Source organism: Zeus faber (assembly GCF_960531495.2).
Source record: "Zeus faber genome assembly, chromosome: 2".
Classification (NCBI taxonomy): Eukaryota; Metazoa; Chordata; class Actinopteri; order Zeiformes; family Zeidae; genus Zeus; species Zeus faber.
This window is the reverse complement of record NC_137189.1, coordinates 3634128-3654896: the sequence shown is the minus strand read 5'-3', so window position 1 is coordinate 3654896 and position 20769 is coordinate 3634128. Positions and strand designations below refer to the sequence as shown.

The 20769-nt window shown below is 44.3% G+C and overlaps 1 protein-coding gene across 5 annotated transcripts in view; it reads right to left on the bottom strand.

Moving 5' to 3' along the window:
* arid1b (AT-rich interactive domain 1B) overlaps window positions 1-20769 on the bottom strand; it is a 67215-nt gene that overhangs the window by 28915 nt on the left and 17531 nt on the right. For 3 of the 5 annotated variants that reach the window (XM_079996759.1, XM_079996762.1, XM_079996763.1), the window contains 3 exons: window positions 17691-17801; window positions 3310-3553; window positions 339-443 (listed from right to left, as the gene is read on the bottom strand). In XM_079996759.1, coding sequence (XP_079852885.1) covers window positions 339-443; window positions 3310-3553; window positions 17691-17801 — 460 coding nt within the window. The remainder of the gene's footprint in view (window positions 1-338; window positions 444-3309; window positions 3554-17690; window positions 17802-20769) is intronic. The other 2 variants (XM_079996760.1, XM_079996761.1) reach the window with 2 other exon arrangements.

The following is a 20769-nucleotide window of genomic DNA, read 5'->3' as shown; positions in this document are numbered from 1 at the left end:
GAGTTTTCCAGGCCCAGCTGTTCTCCAGGTCCAGCTGGAAAACAGCTGCCCTCTCCCACTCACTCACACACCGAGCTAAATACACTCAAACACACATACTACACACAGTCACTACTATGGGATTCAGGTCACTGAGCTTGTATAATTTCAGTTTACCGTCCCTTCTAGGGAGACAATCACATCACAGCAGATACGCTGAGTTATGACTGTTATTATTTCATTGATATACACAAAAATCCTGTTACAGAAACACTATCAAAGACTGATTAAAACAATTCTGTCCCTAAGAGTTTGATTAATCCAAGAGAGACCTTGTAGTTTAATGTAATAAACCTCACCCTGCTGCGTCTCACCTCTGTCTTGAGACAGGGGGGACTGGCCGAGTGCAGTGTGGGGGCCCCCGTCTGACGCACTTCCAGGGGCCTGCGGAGCCATCTGGGTCCCTGAAGGTAACACACAAAATCAAGTGTTAAAAATGTATTTTACACAAACAGACAGGCACAAACGTGCACGCCTGGCGCTAATGCAACATTATCGGTCACTGTCGTTCAATGGTATTGAATTGTCTTTAAATTAAGACATTGTGATATCTTTAGTTTCGAGTTTAGAAATTTAAATCGGCCAAATACTCGACAGTACATCCAGGGTTATGTGAGCAATGAAATGCAACAATTACATAAATACAGTAATATAAGGGTGACAGTAGGTAAACATATAATGCAAGATATTTACAATAAATAAGAAATACAAAATATTTCATACATTAGATATGTTTCCCAAGTTATGAGCATCACCTTATAGTTCAATGTAGGCTTGGGCAGATTTATGATTATATCGTCAATCGCGATCGATGGAGTCGAACGTGATTGACATTGATGACAGACAATTTTCTTTCTCTGCCATGAAAAATCCAAGCATTGAAACGATGTAAGTGCAGTTTACCGTGTTCTGAAACTGGAGCGGGGAGAGAGAGAGAGAGAGAGAGAGAGAGAGAGAGAGAGAGAGAGAGAGAGAGAGAGAGAGAGAGAGAGAGAGAGAGAGAGAGAGAGAGAGAGAGAGAGAGAGAGAGAGAGAGAGAGAGAGAGAGAGAGAGAGAGAGAGAGAGAGAGAGAGAGAAGGGGCGGAGGTTCTCACCCTCTCTGCTCAGAGCTGTCGAGTAATCACTTGTGATCAGATCTCACTTTCCCGCTCTTTATACAAATCTTGTGATTATAATATAGCAATATATAAAATGATCCCATATAGAAAGATTTTGATTCATTTTGTTTGCTTAGTTTCCTACTTGTATGGAAAATGAAACATTTTTTTTTGTATTTGACCTCCAGACTGCGGTGCACCGTGTGTGCACGCCGGGTCCCCACTCCCGTGCCTGTGTTTTTATTTTAGATCTTTTTATTTTAATTTGTTTCCTACATGTACATTTTTCTTCCACATCTCTGTTACTTTCCTTAGCTATGGGAGTTCATTTGGTAAAAACTGGATGCATGGGTAAATACTTCACTTGTAAGTAATAAATCCTGCAACCCCCCCCCCCCCCCCCCCCCCCTTCCTGATAAAGGCGATCGCTGATCCCCCAGCGATTGGCAGTTAGAATTTTGTATGATTGCACAAGCCTAGTTCAACCGAAACACTGACGCTACAGCCACATAGCCAACGAAGAAGTAAAAGCGAGATGCTACTTCCTCAACTTGCCCCCCTAATGATGTTCTGATATCAAAGGGAGACCGGCCCGCAGCACGTTGAGCCGCGGGACAGTAATTGTGCTGAAAAGTGACTCCGGCAGTCGGCCCGCACAGTCTGGGAATGCGCTTTTAATGACCTTTTGTGCACAGGGGCCGGACAGGGACCGCCCCCCCCCCGTGGTATGACTCCCACACAGAGCGAGTTCCCAGAGTGAATGTGTAATGAGAAAGAGAACAGATACTGACTGAAACACAGAGGCAGCTAACTAGTCAGAAGAACCAACCCACAGTCTGTGTGTGTCATCTCTGTGTGCCTGCTTGTTGGGTGGCGTGTCCACATGTGTGCATGCAAGTGTGTCGGTCTGTGCCTGCTTAGGAATTTGTGTGTTTGTGCGTCTATAGATTTGGGTGATACGCAATGTCGTAATCCACATTAAAGTTGATTGGATGTAAACACTTCTTGAAATAGCGCAGACATTGGAAGGGTCTTTCTTTGAAAAACACATTTCAGTACGATGTCATCAAACTGAATTATTATATTCTGCAGGTGGAGTCTGTCGACGTGGGATTTTACAATCATAAGGAGATATTGTGACATACAGAGGGTGGACAAAATAATAGTAGCAATAGATTGATATCTGTCCTACAGTCCTGAACAGTGTCTAGCGGGATATTGTACCATTACTTCAAGAAGGAAAAAAACCTGGAAATGTAATTTGCATTCCTCGCTCCAGGACTTCCCGTGAAGGTTCAATGATGTTCAGATCAGTTGATCTGAAGCCATGGTTATATGGCAACATCATGAGGGAACAGCATTTTCACCATAAAGTGCACCTGGTCTTGAAAAATTAATTAGACCCATTGACTCCCACAAGATGGCTTCCCATACCATTACAGATACAAAGAACATCCTATGGCTTTATCCAAACGTAAACCCGCCCAAATATAGGAAATGGGAAGAAAGATTGCTTTCTTTTTGTTTATTTTTCCCATATTGTTTTTTTTGCCATTGTGCAAAGTTTCAGTTTTTTGTGGTCCTGAAACCAGTTTGGGTATTGGCCTTGGATAAAAGCATTTTAAAAATGATAACCCTCCGTAAATTCCAGCTTTGTAAAGCTTGCAACGTATAGTCTTTGTTGAGACAGGGAGGTGCTGGTTAATTCCTGTGGATTTGACGCTGTACCTTTGTGGCAGTGTGTTGAGTAGGTTCAACTTACAACCCACCAGCCGCTTTGTTACACTTTTTAGCAGACGCTGTCATGATTTTTCAGTCTGTTCCCCGAGACACATCAAAGTTTTTGTGACGGATGCACCTAAATGCCACAGACTATTTGGCCTCTTTGGAACTCTTTAAGTTGGATCCTGTTGCTTTGTGATAACTGTCAGGCAGACACATACTGCCAATTAAACCTAGTAAGACTCACCATCGCAGATTCATTTGTAATACTGGTTAAGCTACTTCAACGTTTAAACTTATTTTCATGCAGTGGTTCTGTTACTTTGTGCACCCCCTGTATATCAACATCCTGGGAATAAGTTCTTCTTTATGGTCCAGCCCTACTTAAGGGAATACTGTTTGCCTCCAGTCCTTAGTGTGTAAGCATGTGTTTGTCTCCGTCAGTCCTACCTGGGCCGCTGGCGGGAGAGATAGGACCAGAGCGTGATTGGCTGGAGCCCACAGGGGAGGCAACAGGGGAGGGGGAAGCCCCGGTGCGCATGGCAGGGAGGCGGGGGGAGACGTGCGGGGAGAAGGGAGACCGAGCGGGGTTACTGGGCTCCCCCTGGCTGCTGGTGGAGCCTGAGGCGCTCACTGCCGAGCTGATGGCTGCCTCGGAGCCTGTGGGCAAGTCGTCAATAGCGCCAGACAGGTCCTGCGACGGGATGAGGAGGGGGAGTGAGGAAGAGGCAGGTAGAGGACAGAGACAAAGGATGAAAGGATGAAGGAAAGGTAATGAGTGGAGAGAAAAGGGGAAAGCAGGGGGAGGAGAGAGGGGACAGAGAGAGATTACCGTTAAAACAAACCGACCACGACCATCAATAATCATTGGGTCATTGAATTTCAGCATAATAGTTCCAGCATTAGCTAGGAGACTACAATATAAATGTGACTGTTCCACCTGAACCTCTGATGAAGCATTTACTTTTGTGCAATAATAGCACATCATTGACCATTTTTCAGCAACCCTGCTAATCCTCTCCATCCATCAGCTCTTGGGTAAACTGCAAAGAGCTGGAAATTGCACTTCTCTTCACTTCATCCAACTTAACAAGAGGATGGAAAACAGCATCTTCCCAAGGCCAAAAACGAGTCTTCTTTTTCCATTAAGCAATGCTATTTAGGGAGAGTGGCACCCAACGCGATACCAACCATTATGGGTTGAGTTTGCAGAATAAGATTTGCATATTCTACGACCAAAGTGCAAATGGACACATGTTACAGGCACAACAGAACGGAAGAAGTACCACAGTATATTCTGATGCACATAGGTACAAGACAGCAGTACCTTAAACAGAAATCCAATTATTACTCGAACATATTTATTCTAACAATTATTACTCTAACTCTCGCTCTAACAGGTACATTGGGGCCTAGGTTTTAAAAGCAGACACAAAGAAAAACAAAACTATCATCATCAATCTGACAGTTATCTTCATGTCTTATCTTTATCCCATGACAAATACTGTTTCCACTTTAATGTTGGTCTTTAAGAGACTGCACAGTTCTCGCCATAAAACAACCAGAGGGGAACACGGAACGGTTGGACTCAGCTGAGCAAATATATTTCTGGCTTCGGGCTCTGTCTCAGCATCCCACAGCTGCTGAAAACAACGTAAACCTTTTATGCATTTAGGAACACACACTTGTGCTGCTGGCATGATTTATGGTTCTAATTAATGGCATTCGTTAAGGCCTCGAACACTCACCAAATGGAGAACGTCACAAGCTTCATCGCTCATTCAGAGATGATTTTACACACACACACACAAGTTCGGGCTCTCTTCAGGCTGCTCCACTCCTCCTCTGTAACTGTTCATCATTTCCCAGCAGCAGCAGCAGCAGCAGCAGCAGCAACAAACACACACACACACACACACACACACACACACACACACACACACACACACACACACACACACACACACACACACACACACACACACACACACACACACACACACACACACACACACCCACCAATTTAAGGCACGGGGGAGCAATCAGAGCATAATTACGAGGAGGCGTCGCCATCCTTTGCGTTTCTCCTCTGCAGACCTGTTGAGAAGCTCGAGTCAAAGACACAGCGCTCTGCCAGCTGCGGGACGCGTTGGTTCAACAGCTGCACATGTAGATATTTCATAGGTTTATTTGGCAGCAACACGGAGCAGTCACATTTCTGGAGAAATCCACTCTCCCTGGCTGGCCCAAAGCAATATACAGAGTGGAGGAAAGTTGTCTACCTTGAAAATAAAACAAGATTTAAACAAGCTTTATATACAGTACATAAACACACACAGTGCATAGATGTATAGATAGATGTAGAGATAGATATATGTATAGATAGATAGATGTATGTATAGATAGATGTACATATAGACGTGCCAAAAAAGCGGCACCCTGGAGCATATCCTGATCTGCTGTTCGAAGGCATTGTGGGATGGGCAGTACTGCTGGCGCCACGACCAGGTCCTTAGGGCTTTGGCAGACACAATCAGCACAGCGGTTCAGAACAGCAAGAATCAGCACACCCCCAAGCAGTCCATCACCTTTGTCAGAGCTGGGGAGAAGGTACAACATCAGCCACGTGCCTCGGGTGGGCTTCTTGCCACTGCAAGGGACCGGCATCTCCAAGTCTATCTGGGAAAGCAGCTCAAGTTCCCACAACACATCTCAACCACTTCACTCCGCCCAGACATGGTGTTAACATCGGAGTCTACAAAGCAAGTGGTCATAGTGGAAATTACTGTCCCCTGGGAAGACCGAATTGAAGAGGCCAATGAGCGCAAAAGGGCGAAGCACACAGAGCTGAAGTCTGAGTGCAGAAGCTGGCTGGAAAGCCCGTGGCGAACCAGTTGAAGTTGGATGCCAGGGATTCGCTGGCCAGTCATTGCACCGAACCCTCAAACTTCTTGGAGGAAGGACAGCTGTGCAAAAGAGCCATCAAAAACATCTTGGAGGCTGCTGAAAAAGCCTCATGATGGCTGTGGATCCGGAGGGGAGATTCGTGGAGTAGCAGGCCACTTGGACACAAGCCGGGGACTGATCATCCCTGGCTGGGTCGCCCGGGTGAGGGTGACTGATGATTAAAGACCCAAAACACCCAATGACCCCCAGTACATCACTGAAGATGTGTCCAAGTAGCACCACTTGGTGTATTCACAAACTATCATCTCTGGCTCAGCCAGTGACATCCGGGAAAGACTGGATGACACCCATGAACAGAATGGCGACGGCTGGAGAGACAGCTGACAGCACCGAAAGACAGCAAACAGGGCAACAAGGGCCAGAAACCTGAACTGCAGCTCCTGCAAAAGAGCACCCAAGCAAGCTACAGAGAACCCTTACGAATCATACCCCCAGGATTCCCGAGGGGGGGGGAGGATGAGAATCCCAATCGGACAGACCTACAGACAACGACCCAAGCAAACGGACAATTGACAATGAGCACAGTCTGCATACGCGGCAAGGTGTGCAAAAACCCCAGAGGTCTGAAAATCCACCAGACAAAAATGGCCTGCCTACGGGGTGGACGAGAGCAGCAACGCACAGATGCAGCAGCCAGTACTACAGGCTTTGGAGTCCTGGTCGCAGAAACTGGTCAGACGGAGGAGGAGCCAGGCCCGGAGTCACCCCACAGTTCCTGGAACCTCCAAGCAGCACGAGTCCTTCCACAGAGCGGAAAGCCAGAACAGTGTCGGGTTAAGTGGCCTGCCGCCAACAAGAAGGAGTGGCTTCAGTTGGACGAAGACGTGGATAAGATCCTGGAGTCAACATCAAACTCCAGGGCGAGAGATCAAGCTGAGACAAGAACTGAAATCCCTGAAGTGTCAGTTCAAGGTGGCAAAGGAGGAGGAGAAAACTGCCCTGTCTGAACTCAGAGAGATCGTAAGGAAGCGGCTAATCACACTCAGGCGGGCTGAGTGGCACCGAAGGAAGGGCAAGGAAAGGGCCCGAAAGTGCAGGGCATTCATTTCCAACTCCTTTGGGTTCACCAAAAAACTACTGGGGCAGAAGAAAAGCGGCAACCTCATGTGCTCTGTAGAGGAGGTCAACCACCACCTCAACATCACCTTCAGCGACACAGCAAGGGAGCAAGACCTCGGCCCATGTGAGGCACTCGTAAAACCTCCAGTGCCAGTGACCAATTCAACACTTCTGGGCCCACCCTGAAAGAGGTCAAAGAAGTAGTGAAGGCTGCAAGAGCATGTTCTGCCCCCGGTCCCAGCGGAGTTCCCTACAGGGTCTATAAGCAGTGCCCAAGGCTACTTGTGCGACTTTGGAAGATCCTGAAGGTGATCAGGCGGAGAGGAAAGGTCGCTGCCCAGTGGAGGTCTGCAGAGGGTGTCTGGATACCAAAAGAAGAGAACTCAAATAACATCAAGCAGTTCCGTATTATCTCACTGCTCTGCATCGAAGGGAAGATCTTCTTCAAGATTGTGTCCCAACGGTTAACAGAGTTTCTCCTAAAGAACAGGTATGTGGACACCTCAGTACAGAAGGGTGGAGTCCCAGGAGTACCTGGATGCCTAGAGCACACGGGGGTAGTGACTCAGTGGATCCGAGAGGCACGGGAAAGCAGAGGAGACCTCGCAGCACTCTGGCTGGACCTATCCAACGCCTATGGATCCATGTGTCAGAGGCGATCCGAAAACTCATTCTGGACTATTACAACAACTTCAGATTAAGAGTCTCTTCAGGATCATCAACATCTGACTGGCAACAGCTGGAGAAGGGCATAATCACCGGCTGTACAATCTCGATGCCACTCTTCTCACTGGCCATGAACATGATTGTCAAATCAGCGGAGGTGGAATGCAGAGGCTCCATGTCTAGATCTGGTACTCGGCAGCCCCCGATAACAGCATTCATGGACGACCTTACGGTGACAGCAACATCTGTTCCTGGGTGCAGATGGCTCCTTCAAGGGCTTGAATGAATCATCTCATGGGCAAGGATGAGTTTCAAGCAAGCCAAGTCCAGGTCTCTGGTCCTGAAGAATGGTAAAGTGGCTGACCGGTTCCGCTTTCCTGTGGGAGGGACACAGATTCCATCAGTGACAGAGAGAACAGTCAAGAGCCTAGGGTAGATCTTTGATAGCTCCCTGAGGGATACAGCTGCACTCCAACAAACGAGGAGTGACCTGGCAAACTGGCTCACTGCAATCGACATGTCGGGCTCCCAGGGAAATACAAAGCCTGGATGAACCAACATGAAGTCCTGCCGAGGTTACTCTGGCCCCTTCTTGTTTATGAGGTGCCCATGACAACTGTGGAGGCTCCGGAGAAGACCATCAGCGAGTTTCTGCTGAGGTGGTTGGGGATCCCTCGGTCCCTATGCAGCCTCGCCCTGTATGGGAATTCCACCAAGCTGCAGCTTCCCTTCAGCGGTTTGACAGAGGAATTCAAGGTCACACGTGCCAGGGAGGTGATGATGTACAGAGATTCCTCTGATGTTAAGTTGCCACAGCAGGAATCTGTGTGAAGACCTGTAGGAAGTGGCAGGCACAGGAAGCAGTCGACAGAGCGTAGGCATGACTGCGGCGCGGCACAGCACTTTGGTCGGCAATGTGGCAGTGGGGTGGGCAGGACTGGACAGTTCTCCCAAGCCATGCTATGACAAAGCCAGAGGGAGGGAGAAGCGTCAACTGGTTCAGGATGAGATACAACCAGAGGTGGAGGAAGACCGCCGAACCAAGATGGTTGGCATGTACCAACAAGCCGCCTGGACTAGGTGGGAACATGCAGTACAGTGTGAGATCACCTGGTCAGAGCTCTGGAGAGCCGAACCAATGCGCAAAAAGTTCCTCATCCAATCAGTGTATGATGTTCTCCCAAGCCTAGCCAATCTTTGGCAGACACAATCAGCGCAGCGGTTCAGAACAGCAAGAATCAGCACACCCCCAAGCAGTCCATCACCTTTGTCAAAGCTGGGGAGAAGGTAAAACATCAGCCACGCTCCTCAGGTGGGCTTCTTGCCACTGCAAGGGACTGGCACCTCCAAGTCGATCTGGGAAAGAAGCTCAAGTTCCCAGAACACTTCACTCCGCCCAGACATGGTGTTAACATCGGAGTCTACAAAGCAAGTGGTCATAGTGCACTGTCCCCTGGGAAGACCGAATTGAAGAGGCCAACGAGCGCAAAAGGGCGAAGCACACAGAGCTGATGTCTGAGTGCAGGAGCAATGGCTGGAAAGCCCCTGGCGAACCAGTCGAAGTTGGATGCCGGGAATTCACTGGCCGGTCATTGCACCAAACCCTCAAACTTCTTGGACTTCTTGGCTGGGTCGCCCGGGTGAGGGTGTCTAATGATTAAAGACCCGAAACACCCTATGACCCCCGGTACATCACTGAAGACGTTTTCAAGTAGCACCACATGGTGTATTCACAAACGATGGATATATAGATAGATGTATGTATAGATAGATGTATAGAAAGATCCATAGATAGATGGATAAATAGATGTATAGATTTAGATAAATAGATGGATAGATAAATAGAAAGATGAATAGATCGATAGATAGTGATATATGTATATATGTACAGATGTATAGATGTATAGATAGATGGATAGATATATAAATATATAGATATATAGAAAGATAGACATATAGAAAGATACATAGATAGATAGATATGTAGATAGATGTATAGATAGATGTATAGATATATAGGTAGATGTATAGATAGATAGACAGACAGACAGATGTATGGATGTATAGATAGATAGATGTATAGACAGATATACAGACACACAGAGTAGTGTGGCAAGTCCTAGCCTAGCCCCGCCGATTACTGTTTCGATTGATACTTTGTCAAAAAGTGAAAAACTTTCAAATCAATTTGAAAAACATATATTTTATTCAAGTTTCTATATTTGATAACAATTAACTTATAAGCAAACAAATAAATAAAAAACACAAAGAAATTGTTTTAATAGATACATTTAAAAGATTATACAAATCTTTTATAAAACATTGTTTCCCAGAGTTGAGCGCATCATCACTTCCAAAACAAATTTGTTTTTCAAGTTCCCCATGAACACAGCATCGCTTCCTGCTTGGAAAGCCGTGTCCGTGTATAAACGCAAGCGTAAACATTAAAACACGGATGGATTTACAATGCCTAGTCGGACTTCTGCAATTACTCTGGTAAGTAACTTAAAAGTAGCGTAAAACAGTACAAGTACAGGATAAATAATAAATAGGATAACCATCTTTTTTTAGTTTATTATATGTTTTTAAATATCGGGCTCATCGACTGCGTAACTGCCCATCCTGATGTGATCAAACAATGGCCGATATATTGGTCTGGCTCTAGTTATTTAATATCTTCTGCATTAGTGTGTCAAGGAGTCCTGCAACAGATGGTACGGTCCCCACAGAGCCCTGATCTCAAAATCATCCAGTCAGTCTGGGATTACATGAAGAGACGGCAGAATAACTCTGCCTCCAAGATGCTTGGAACCACCTACGTGCTGAGTACCCATCTACACGGTTCACTATGCTGCCTAACACACCGTACTTATCCCACTTAATGACACGGTACACTGCCGTCATGCCTCTCATGCATGATGTTATAGTTGCTATATAAATTACACTTCACCTTTCTTCAGTTACAATTGATCATTCGAAACCTTTTTCACAAAAAAGCACCTCAATTAATTTGTGTCACTTCAATAAATATACACAATTAATAAAAATACAAAGGGAGAAATGTGAATAAATACTATGATCCACAAATTTGTATCTCCATAAGAGTTTTAAATGAAAAAAATAAATAACTGAACGTAAATATATCCCTCCATCTTCAAGTAAGTACCAAAATGTAGAAATCTGTATAACAAAAAACATCAGTATATTTCTCCATCCACAACTAAATAACATTTATTGTGTTGTAACAATTTACAAATAAATCTAGCCTAACTTGTGTGTTAATATATTTTCATATTGCTTACAACTTTTCTTATTTTATTAATTGAATAATTAAAAATGGTTGATTCATGTGTGGATTTGTATATGTGTTTTGTGACACACATCTCACATGCGTGGGAGGGAAGGGGGCTTGGGGTGGATCCTGGAATAGACCCTGGAGTGGAGAGGACTCTCACTGAGGCAGACATTGAGACCTAAGTTTGCAGCTGGTTACCGTCACCAATATGGCGGGACCATAACATTTAGACAACGTGCCTTTGGCAAGTTTTGACATTATGGTGGAGAGGATGCTTTGAGGTTTTCACTTTATTTTTGTGATGAAGGCACATCATAGTAGTTTATAGCTTTGTCCGCCATAGTGAGAGTCCACTATTATGTATTAGGGTTGGGCAATATGGCCACCACCAGCCCAACAACTGGCAATTGCCGATATATTTGCGTGTCTTGCGAACCAGTCTCACTGATCGGGCTAAATGCTCCTGCTCTACGTCGCCTCAGTCTGCAAAAACTATTTCCAAGACTGGTGATTTCACCAGGAAGTAAATGACACAGAAAAGCAAGGTATATCATTGTCAGCGGCAACACACTAGATTAATTATTTTTAATTATTTCAACTTTGCATCGACAGACGGAGGCAAATGAAGAGCTTGGGATAGAAAAAGGAAAGAGTAAACTGGAGACAAACTGCAGTACAACTGAGGGACAAGGGAACCACGGCACTTGCTGCAACCTCCTTTCTCACCTCTGCTAGTCTTCGCGGCCTGACTGAACCTGAATGACCCAGGAAACATGGAGATCCTGCGTGTACCAAGATGCCTTCCACGTCGGCGGAGAGGGAGGCTGAGGGGCCCTGGGGGACGCTGCAGGGAGCCAGATACAGAGACGCCTTCCCCCGCTGAGCCATTGAGAGTGCAGAGGGCGAAATCTGCTCTCCCCCACTGGGCAAACTGACAATTTAAACGGCTGCCGACATTTCACAGGTTGATGCAAGACGGAAGAGACAGGTTTTCACTGCAAGACCAGACAAGCACGGTGGGTTTGCTGAGTGGGCGGGGGGAGAGACAGGTGAGCATTTGAAGGTGGCCACACCTCTCCGGCCCATCTTAAATTGAGATACATCCAGATTATTGCTGAGATGGACTGGAGTCACATCTGGCATTAACATGCATCGCAAATGTATTTCCAGAGAGCACTGCAATGCAATTTACCTTCCCCGCTTAATATGTAAATAACCAAGTTGCTTGCGGCATTTTGGGGGGAATTGCCTGCATATACTGTATTGATTGTTGCGATAAGCCATTGTTTAATGACTTAACCGGAGTTGAGTCTGGTTCTTATTAACTTCTACCAGGGTAGCCAACATTAAATGAAGTTACATTGACGTCGTGGCTGGCTATTTTTTCCAACATACCACATTATTTACAGACACCATGAAATAGGTGTGCTATGTGTGCACGCTTGGTCTAAGCGGACTGGAAACTTGAGACTTCCAACTGTTTATTCTCAACTTAATTTCTCTCACTCTGAGGTTTTTCAGTGAGTGGCACTTTGGCCAATCTCTGTTTTTATTGAGCATAGCCTTGTGAAAAAGTACGTGATTGTAGGTATTTGGGTGGATTTAAAAAAAGATTTACATCATGAACATTTCCAAGCCGTCAAATTTTGTGCCACAGCTATAATGCTTTTTCTTTTTTTTACTGGCAGTATAACTATTATTGATTGTTTAGAGCAGAGTTGAGTCACTTTTCTAAATGAAAGAACACTTCCACTACTTACATTTCCGTAGATGGCAAACGCTGTTCACGGAATACTGCTAAAAACAGCCACAACACAGCCATGTCACATACACACGCATCATTGTACACAATGCCCAACAGCCCAGATGAGAATTAACAAGGGAACAGTGATTTGGTGTGAGTGAGAGAAAAGAGTGGTCTGAAGGACTACTCCATCTTGAGCCTCACTCATCAACAAAAGGTGAACTGCTCTTCAGATCACTTTGAACAAGCAAAAAGAAAGGGAACAGAAGGAGGGGAGACAGAGTAATATCTATCCATGTTAATCACAACCTCTGAAATGCCTGATTCATTTTTTTCCCTCAAGGCTGGAAGTTTGATCAAGTTTGCAAAAATCTTATTTCGGGAATCAAACCTGTGGTGTGTTATGCTACTTGTCAAATGATCTCAAAGCAGGCCTAGTGAGCGGAAGCCAAAGCCATGTGAAGCTGCAGCCATATCTCCTCCATATCTCCTCCTCCTATATTTAACTTACTGAACAAGATAAAACAAATACTCCGTTTTGTAAGAGTTAGATCTCATTTGGAACGTCCACTGTATTTGAAATAAGAAATGGCTTTAGGTGTTATAAGGACTAATAACATGACAACACTATGTGGAAACATGATTATATATGTCCTTTTCACCATCATAGCCATGAAACAACACACACACACACACACACACACACACACACACACACACACACACACACACACACACACACACACACACACACACACACACACACACACACACACACACACACACACACACACAGCATTGAGCTCGGCTCCTTGTAGTAGAGGAAAGAGAAGATGAGAGAAAAACCAAGAGGAGGAAAACAGGAGACGCAGATGATGAGAGGGGAGCGGAAGGGAAGAGAGGAGAGAAACTGCTCTGAGATTTCCCATCTGCCCCTGGGCCCTGCGCCAGCCAATAGCAGACTGGCAGCCCATCCCCCACTCCGCCCCTTGCCAACAACTCGGCCAATCAGCGCTGCTGCTGCCTGCCTTGGCGGTACACACCCCCAGCCCCGCTCCACCGCACCTCTCTCCTCTTCATCCACCCCCCTCCTCCTCCTCCTCTCCCCATTCCCCTTGTGTGCATTCTAATTATACAGAGTGAGACGCAGCGCTGAAGAGTAAAACTCTGAATCAGAGAGGAAAGCATAGCAGGAAACAGAGAGAGATGGAGAGGGAGGATAGATGAGCAAGAGAGGGTGCAGGATACACAGCCTGCGATGCCTTGATCACCAATCATATTGTATTTTATATTTACATAACGCAAGAATATTAAATATAATATACATTATTTATAGCACAGATCGCATAAGCAGTATCTGTGGGGAAGGGATCTACATGTGTGTGCATGGAGGACAGAAACCAGAACTCCCCCTGTCCTCTCTCTTTCTGTTTTATTTATCAAGCTTCGTTCTCAGTTTCTGAAGAAAGAAAAATAAATTTAAAAGAAGACTCGGGCTCCTCTCCCTCGCTGTGGGTCTGTACCTCCCTATTCTTCCTTCTCCCCATCTCACGCCCCTCCCTCCCACCCTCGCGGCCCTCCTCTGCTCCGCAAAGAAAGAGTTAGTCTGATGCCCTTTACTCACTGTTGAGAATGGGCTCAGTGTCAGACTGGAAGAATAACACATGTGCGCAAGTGTGTGTGTGTGTGTGTGTATAAACAACTTTGCACAGATCATTATGAGTGAATATGTAGGTGCCGCGACGGTATCATTTTTTTCTTATCTTTTGAAAATAAAAAATATACTTTTCTATGTGTGAATCGCCATCAGACACGGACACAAACACGGCTCTCCATGCGCCCCGATCGTGGAGAGCCGTGCCCCGATGATCATCGGGGCATCCGATTCAACTGACAAAATTCTGAGTCGGCTACAGCCCTAGAAATAATTAATAATAATCGGATACACACAAAAGAACATTTTTTTAATTATTATTATTTTCCATGATGACAGTAATGAGCTCCACCCCGTGGTGACGTCACGTGACCGCAGAGTTTCAGTAATGCCATTATCGTCACAGCCCTATGAATATGTGTGAATGTGACGGCCAGCTTGTGGTTACTTATGTGCTTTATAAAAATTACATTCATATTTACTTACTTATTTACATATTCACTTTTACTCGCCATTTAATGGTAGAAAGAAATGAGTGAGATTGGTAAAAGTCTCTTTAGACCTGAATGCTTGTGATGTCACTGAAATTACTCTTAAAATTACTCCTAAAATAGCTAGGTACAGCCAAACACGTTCAAACATATGATCTTCCTTCATGGCCTACAACTTGTTAACACATACGATGATGGAAAAGAGAAAGAGAAACTTGTCTCTCAACAACTATCCTCGTCTTAAATCTCATTAAGACCTTAGAAGGAAAATAAAAGGTTTTCCTAATGGTAGACTCAGTTATATCCAGCAGCCTGACCACATGTTTATTTTATCTGATATAAAGAGATTTCTGTCATCAAATAAATAACAGTTGCGGTCAGTGATTCAGAATTCCCTTTCACATTTCCCGTGATAAGAAACCATGGCGATATGAAGAGCCAAAAAACCTTGAGGTTACTAGAGCACACACACAGATGGAGCTCCCACCATGGGGCACATTGATACAGCTTCCTCTCCAGACAGGAAGTGTGTACACCAGGACCAAAACAGAAACCAAATCATCAGACAACTGACCCCAGTGTTTCAATGCAGAAAGAGACTTCTCACATAACAGTCACTGATTAAACTGATTATGTACCAAACCATTGCAAAATCTCGCAGTTAGGAATTGAAATGCCAAAATCGATTGAACGCTAATATATTTGTGTAAGCTGCCATTCCACCTGAAGCCTTCGAGAGGAGAGGAATTTGTCGTCAATAAAATAGTTCCCTTTTATGATGACCATTTCAGATTTATGGGCATTTTATGTGTAGCAATCACCTGCCCCTGGGATCATATTTCAATATTTTATAGGTAGTCATAACCCCTTTTATGACACCACCTGTTTCACGGGCACTCGACTATCCCGCTCCGGGAGTTCACCTTGAAATAACTATTAAGAAGCTGCTTTAATGGTTTTTCTGATTATCAGACGCTGTAGAGTAGAGAATGACAGAAGAGACCCAACGAGCCCAACAATCTACAGTATCCAAACCATTTTTGTGGCAAATGTGCCTTTCAAAAGACAATGTAATGCTACAGTAAATGATCATTTATATCACAATTTATAGAATTTATCATAATTATTTTGTTTCTATTTTGTTTCTTCCATTTTTTCTAAAAAATGGTCTTCTCACTTCTTTCCCGGGAAGAATGCAAGGATTGGACACATACAAGAAGTGAACGGCAGCAGTGGTGAATATGCAAAACCAGCGTAATTAGTTGGGGTCAGTAAACTGTGGATATGGATCAACATTCACAAAAAGGGATAGAGCCCGACCATGAAAAAATATCCCAATCACCTCAAGTGATCAAGAAAACAATCAAAAACAATGATCAGAGGAAGAAAAACCATTGGATAAAAGAAAGTGACCATCCACCAGCAAAGATAAGGGTGAACCCAGATAGATAGAGAAAAAATTCTGGGGCTTGTAGTGAAAACTATCCAACGCAGCCAATCTTATGGATTTCCACTTTAATAGTTATTATTGTCAGAATCAAAGATGTGCTGTCACAGGTTGGGAGCAGCAGAGGTTGTCCGGTGAGGTCTAGGGCCAGGTTATGCTTTACAAAAAGAGCTTTGTGGCTCAATTAGGGACCGACTGAGAAAGAGAGACATGTAATGGAGGCTCTTCCAATCCCATCACGAAAACCTGGTACGGGCCGACTCCATCTGTATTTTCTTCAGCGTCGTGAGACCGTGGAGCTGCAAGCATCTACACAGTGTTTAACAGGTCACCGTTATTACAACAGCCGTGTTCTATACGATGCATGTACAGCTGCCTCCGCATGAACAACAGCAGAAGAAGAGTGTGATCAGCGCCTCCGTCAGCCAATAGGACAGACAGGTTCCGTTTTTTGTTTCCCAGAGACTGCCATTTCCAACCGCCTGTCGCCATAGCAACACCATCCGCGCAACAACTTCAAAACCAGCCTCGGGACTTATGGTGAGAGAGAGAATTGCAGAGAGAGGTGGCACAGAAAGAGAGAGATGGAGAGAAAGAAGAGAGCGAGGGGAAAGAAGTAGCAGTCTAGCAAAAGGAGAGCGGAGAAGATGGGAGTAAAAGAGCGACTATTTGAAGAAACTGCTTCCGAGAGCGAACGAGCGAGAAGAAAAGAGAGAGAGAGAGATTTTTTATCACCAAATTAAGAAAAAATCTGTGTTAAAGCTGCATATTGTGGTGCAACTACATGCGAGGATCAACCTTGGCAACAGTGGAACATGCAAGACTTTTCTGTTCCCTGAACAAAGATGTTCAGAAACACTGCATTCTATGCACAAAAAACAGACAATGTAAGCCATGGTCATTAGAGATATAACAAAGACAAATATCCACCAGTGTAGTTCAATAAAACAAGACCCTTGGTGGGAATGGAGGGCTGCGATTGGCTCTGAGAAGTGTAGGCCCACCCTGACTGACGTAGCTTTACTCCAATGGTACGCTGACACCGCAACTGAGGCAAAAGGCAGCAGGGAGAATGCAGCAAAAAGACAGATAGGAGAAAAGAGGAGAGGATTTTCCAGGCAGCTCTCCCGTTGTTTTCATATTTTTAGATTTGGATGAGAAAAATGGCAAGACAGACACCGTATGTTTGGAATAAGCAAACAAATACAACCGTTGAATTGACCGGTCAATCAGTCTGGCTGGAGAACAGGGTACATCCCCTGCTTATCAATCAGCATCTTCACTCGCTTCAATGGCACTGTTTACAACCTGAAATGATGTGTGCAAGATTTTAAAATAGGGTATCGTTTTCTTTCACCCTCAAACACAGCACCGCAGCCCTGTTTCTGCCCTCGTACTACATGCAAATATGAACTGTGGTACCATGTTGGTTTGTAAGCTACCCTGCTGTATTGTGCTCGCTAATAGGCTGTTCACTATGAGAGTCGGTGTGCTGAGTGCAGTCTTACTGGCAGGCTGGAGGGTCTCTCCTGCTGGCTCAGACCCAGATCCTCCTGGTTTGGTTTCCCAGGAGTCATAGCGGACTGGCCCCTACTACCATACGCCTCGTGAGGCACCTCCTGCACCAAGGAGACAAAAGAAAGGAATGGATAGGAAAGAGAGACAGAAAATCAAAGAGGAAGAAGGGAGAGCTATTTTTAAAAAAGAGCAGAAGTACAGGAGTGAAGAGCCAAATCCATATTGGGGAACATATTTCTACCAGTATTAGCCATTCTGTACCGCTCTACCGTTTTTTTTTTTGTTGAACGTAGTTAGAATGTCAAAGTTTAGATCACAATTTCTGTGATTTGTTTTACTCACTTTTGAAGGAAAAAAAAGATCTGCATTGATTTGTGTCATTCCATTTTTTACATTAATAAAGACTCCTGACAGCTGAAAATTTCTAACTATTAAAAACAACTTTGAGAAGATTTGTTGGTAGTTCGGTAGTTTGGTATCTCCAGATAAGCAAGTGGCTGGTGGCTCAGCTGGTCCTAAACACCTCACTTCATCTGCACATTCTACACACGTGTGTGTATGCGTGCTTGGGAAAGAGTGGCTATGTTGGCAAATAATTCCATATAACTCTGACTATGGTAATGATGGACGTGTCTTTCTAATCTCAGCTCCAACCAACAGGACCCTGCAGCCAGCCAATGCTTTCAGAAAGGAAGGATGACACACACCTTGGTGTTTTTTCTCCAGTAAGATGGAGAATAATTGGTGAGGGATGAGTTCTGATCCCAGCTGTCTGTTGAAGTCCAGACAGGCCGAATTAACTAGGTTCAGATTGTGGTTTATACTTCCTAGTTATGACATCAGCACCTCTGTGTGTCTCATAAAAACAGCTGCTCTGGAGAGATAAAGAACCACAGACAAGATGGAGCTGGATGGAAATGCATCATGGACAAAGTATGAAGCTCCGCTGAGGCCAAGTCCACCCCCTGACTGACCCACACACACACACACACACACACACGCACACGGACACGCACACACACCAAAACCTGCAAAGAAAAGACTATTATTATATATTATATAAAGGCTATTTATCTGCACATACTGTATTCATTTCTAAATGTGCCTTGTACCCATTATTGGGGTAGAATAATAATAATTGCTTCAATCATCCATCATGATTTTAAAGTGGTTCTAACTTTGCTCTCCTCTTTGGTTGGACTGGCCTTTGTTAATCATTCATGTCATGACATTGATGACCGTATCTGAAATATGACCAGTATGGTTAAACACGCACCGGTCTGGTCCCTCAGGAAAGTTAAAGGAAAAGATAAAGCAGGTCCATACAATATAAATGCTCCGCACGCACCCTTATTGAACACAAAGACGGTCCCCTTAAACCTGATGAATGCTCCCTGTGCATATGGAAATGTGTTCAATAAAGAAAAAATGTGTTATGTGTAAATGGTTCATACTTTACTTTGTTGTTTACTTTATATTTTCATATGAGCATCTCAGCCCTGCACCGAAGGCAATAGATTTGTGTGATAATCATCATATGGCACATTTCTGGCAGGGCTTGATGAAGCTTTTTAAGCCGAGCAAGTGACTGAGATGTTTTACTTGCCCGATTGCCAAATATACTTGTCTGAAATGGAAAAGGTAGGCCTAATAAAAAATAAATAAAACCAACAGGGATTTGGACAATTATAAATTATTTACGCGCAAAACATACAATGAACAGGTAACAATGACAATAAATAAGGTATACATACACAGTTTAGTATATATACGGGTTGGGCGATCGTTTTTATTTTCATACCGTCCAATCGTGGCTACTCCTGATCACGGATAGGCGGTCCGATCAACAGGGGGTGACGGGAGTAGGAGGGGGTGGGGGTAGTTACGGCACATCCCACCAGTGCAATGCCAGCGTTTGAACATGGGGGGGAAACATTGAGCAGGGGTCTGCGGGTCCTCCCCCAGGAAATTGAGTGTCAAACACATTGTGCGTTTTCTCCATCAATCTATGGTAGAAATGTCTTTATTTTTGTAAAGGAAAACACAAAACTGTTTTTATTGGGGGGATAAATGCACATGTTGTAAATATTGAGGGGGATGTATCGCCAGCATCCCCCTGAAATCTACCTTGCTAAACGCAATCTTGGCTGGTTAACAGTAACTATTTAGAGGTATAGATCTTTCCAGTGAACAAAGCTTTTAACTGAACCACTCAAATGCACTGCACTCCGTTAAAAGGCAATGGAGAACAAAAAGGATTGGGAATATGAGATTTAATTGAAAACAATAAGATAGGATTTTTTTTCCATTAAATGCATTGCTTTCATTATAATTGTGTTAATTGTTTTAGAGAATGTCAATTGAGTCAGGTCACATTAAATCATTATAACGAATGTTATTCTTTTGGAGTGTAATAAATATTTAAAAAATATTTCATCCAATTTCATAGTTAAAAGAAATACTTGGGAACCGTAAAAGCCGTCTCTTTTAAACACGCTGCAAGTGCCTCTTCTCCGTGTCCTCTCTTCTCTAATCTGACGTTTTTTCCTAATTTAACTCATCATATCGCAACATCCTGTTCCGTTTAACATGATCATTTAATCTTTGACATCACAATCCAAATTATATCCATAACGTTAAGTACTCTTATGGAGCGCGTACCGGCACTTCTCCCAAGCTGCCGGTCCCTGTTGTGCCCTCTCAACAAAAAAGGACAAAAGAGTATATTGTTTTATTGAATCAGAACAAACTTTCCCCTTTTTCTTTAAATTATTAGAACACACAAGCTGTGGCTGGGGCTTCGTCTCGCCCCCCAGCGATACAGTACGCAGTTTATTTTCAGATAACGTTACAGAGATCCAATTTATTTTTCACTCGGCCGATCGGACAACTGCATGAGGCATTCCACTTGCTCCATGAGTTGAGTTGCCCCCGGCAAGCTTTAATGTTGAGCCCCGTCTGAACAATTTGATTCTTTATGAACAAGAATTTGAACCGGGAACCTTATGGTGTTATGCGACCTCTCCGAAAACAGGTTCAGACCTGCACTTTCATCCAGGTATATTCAGA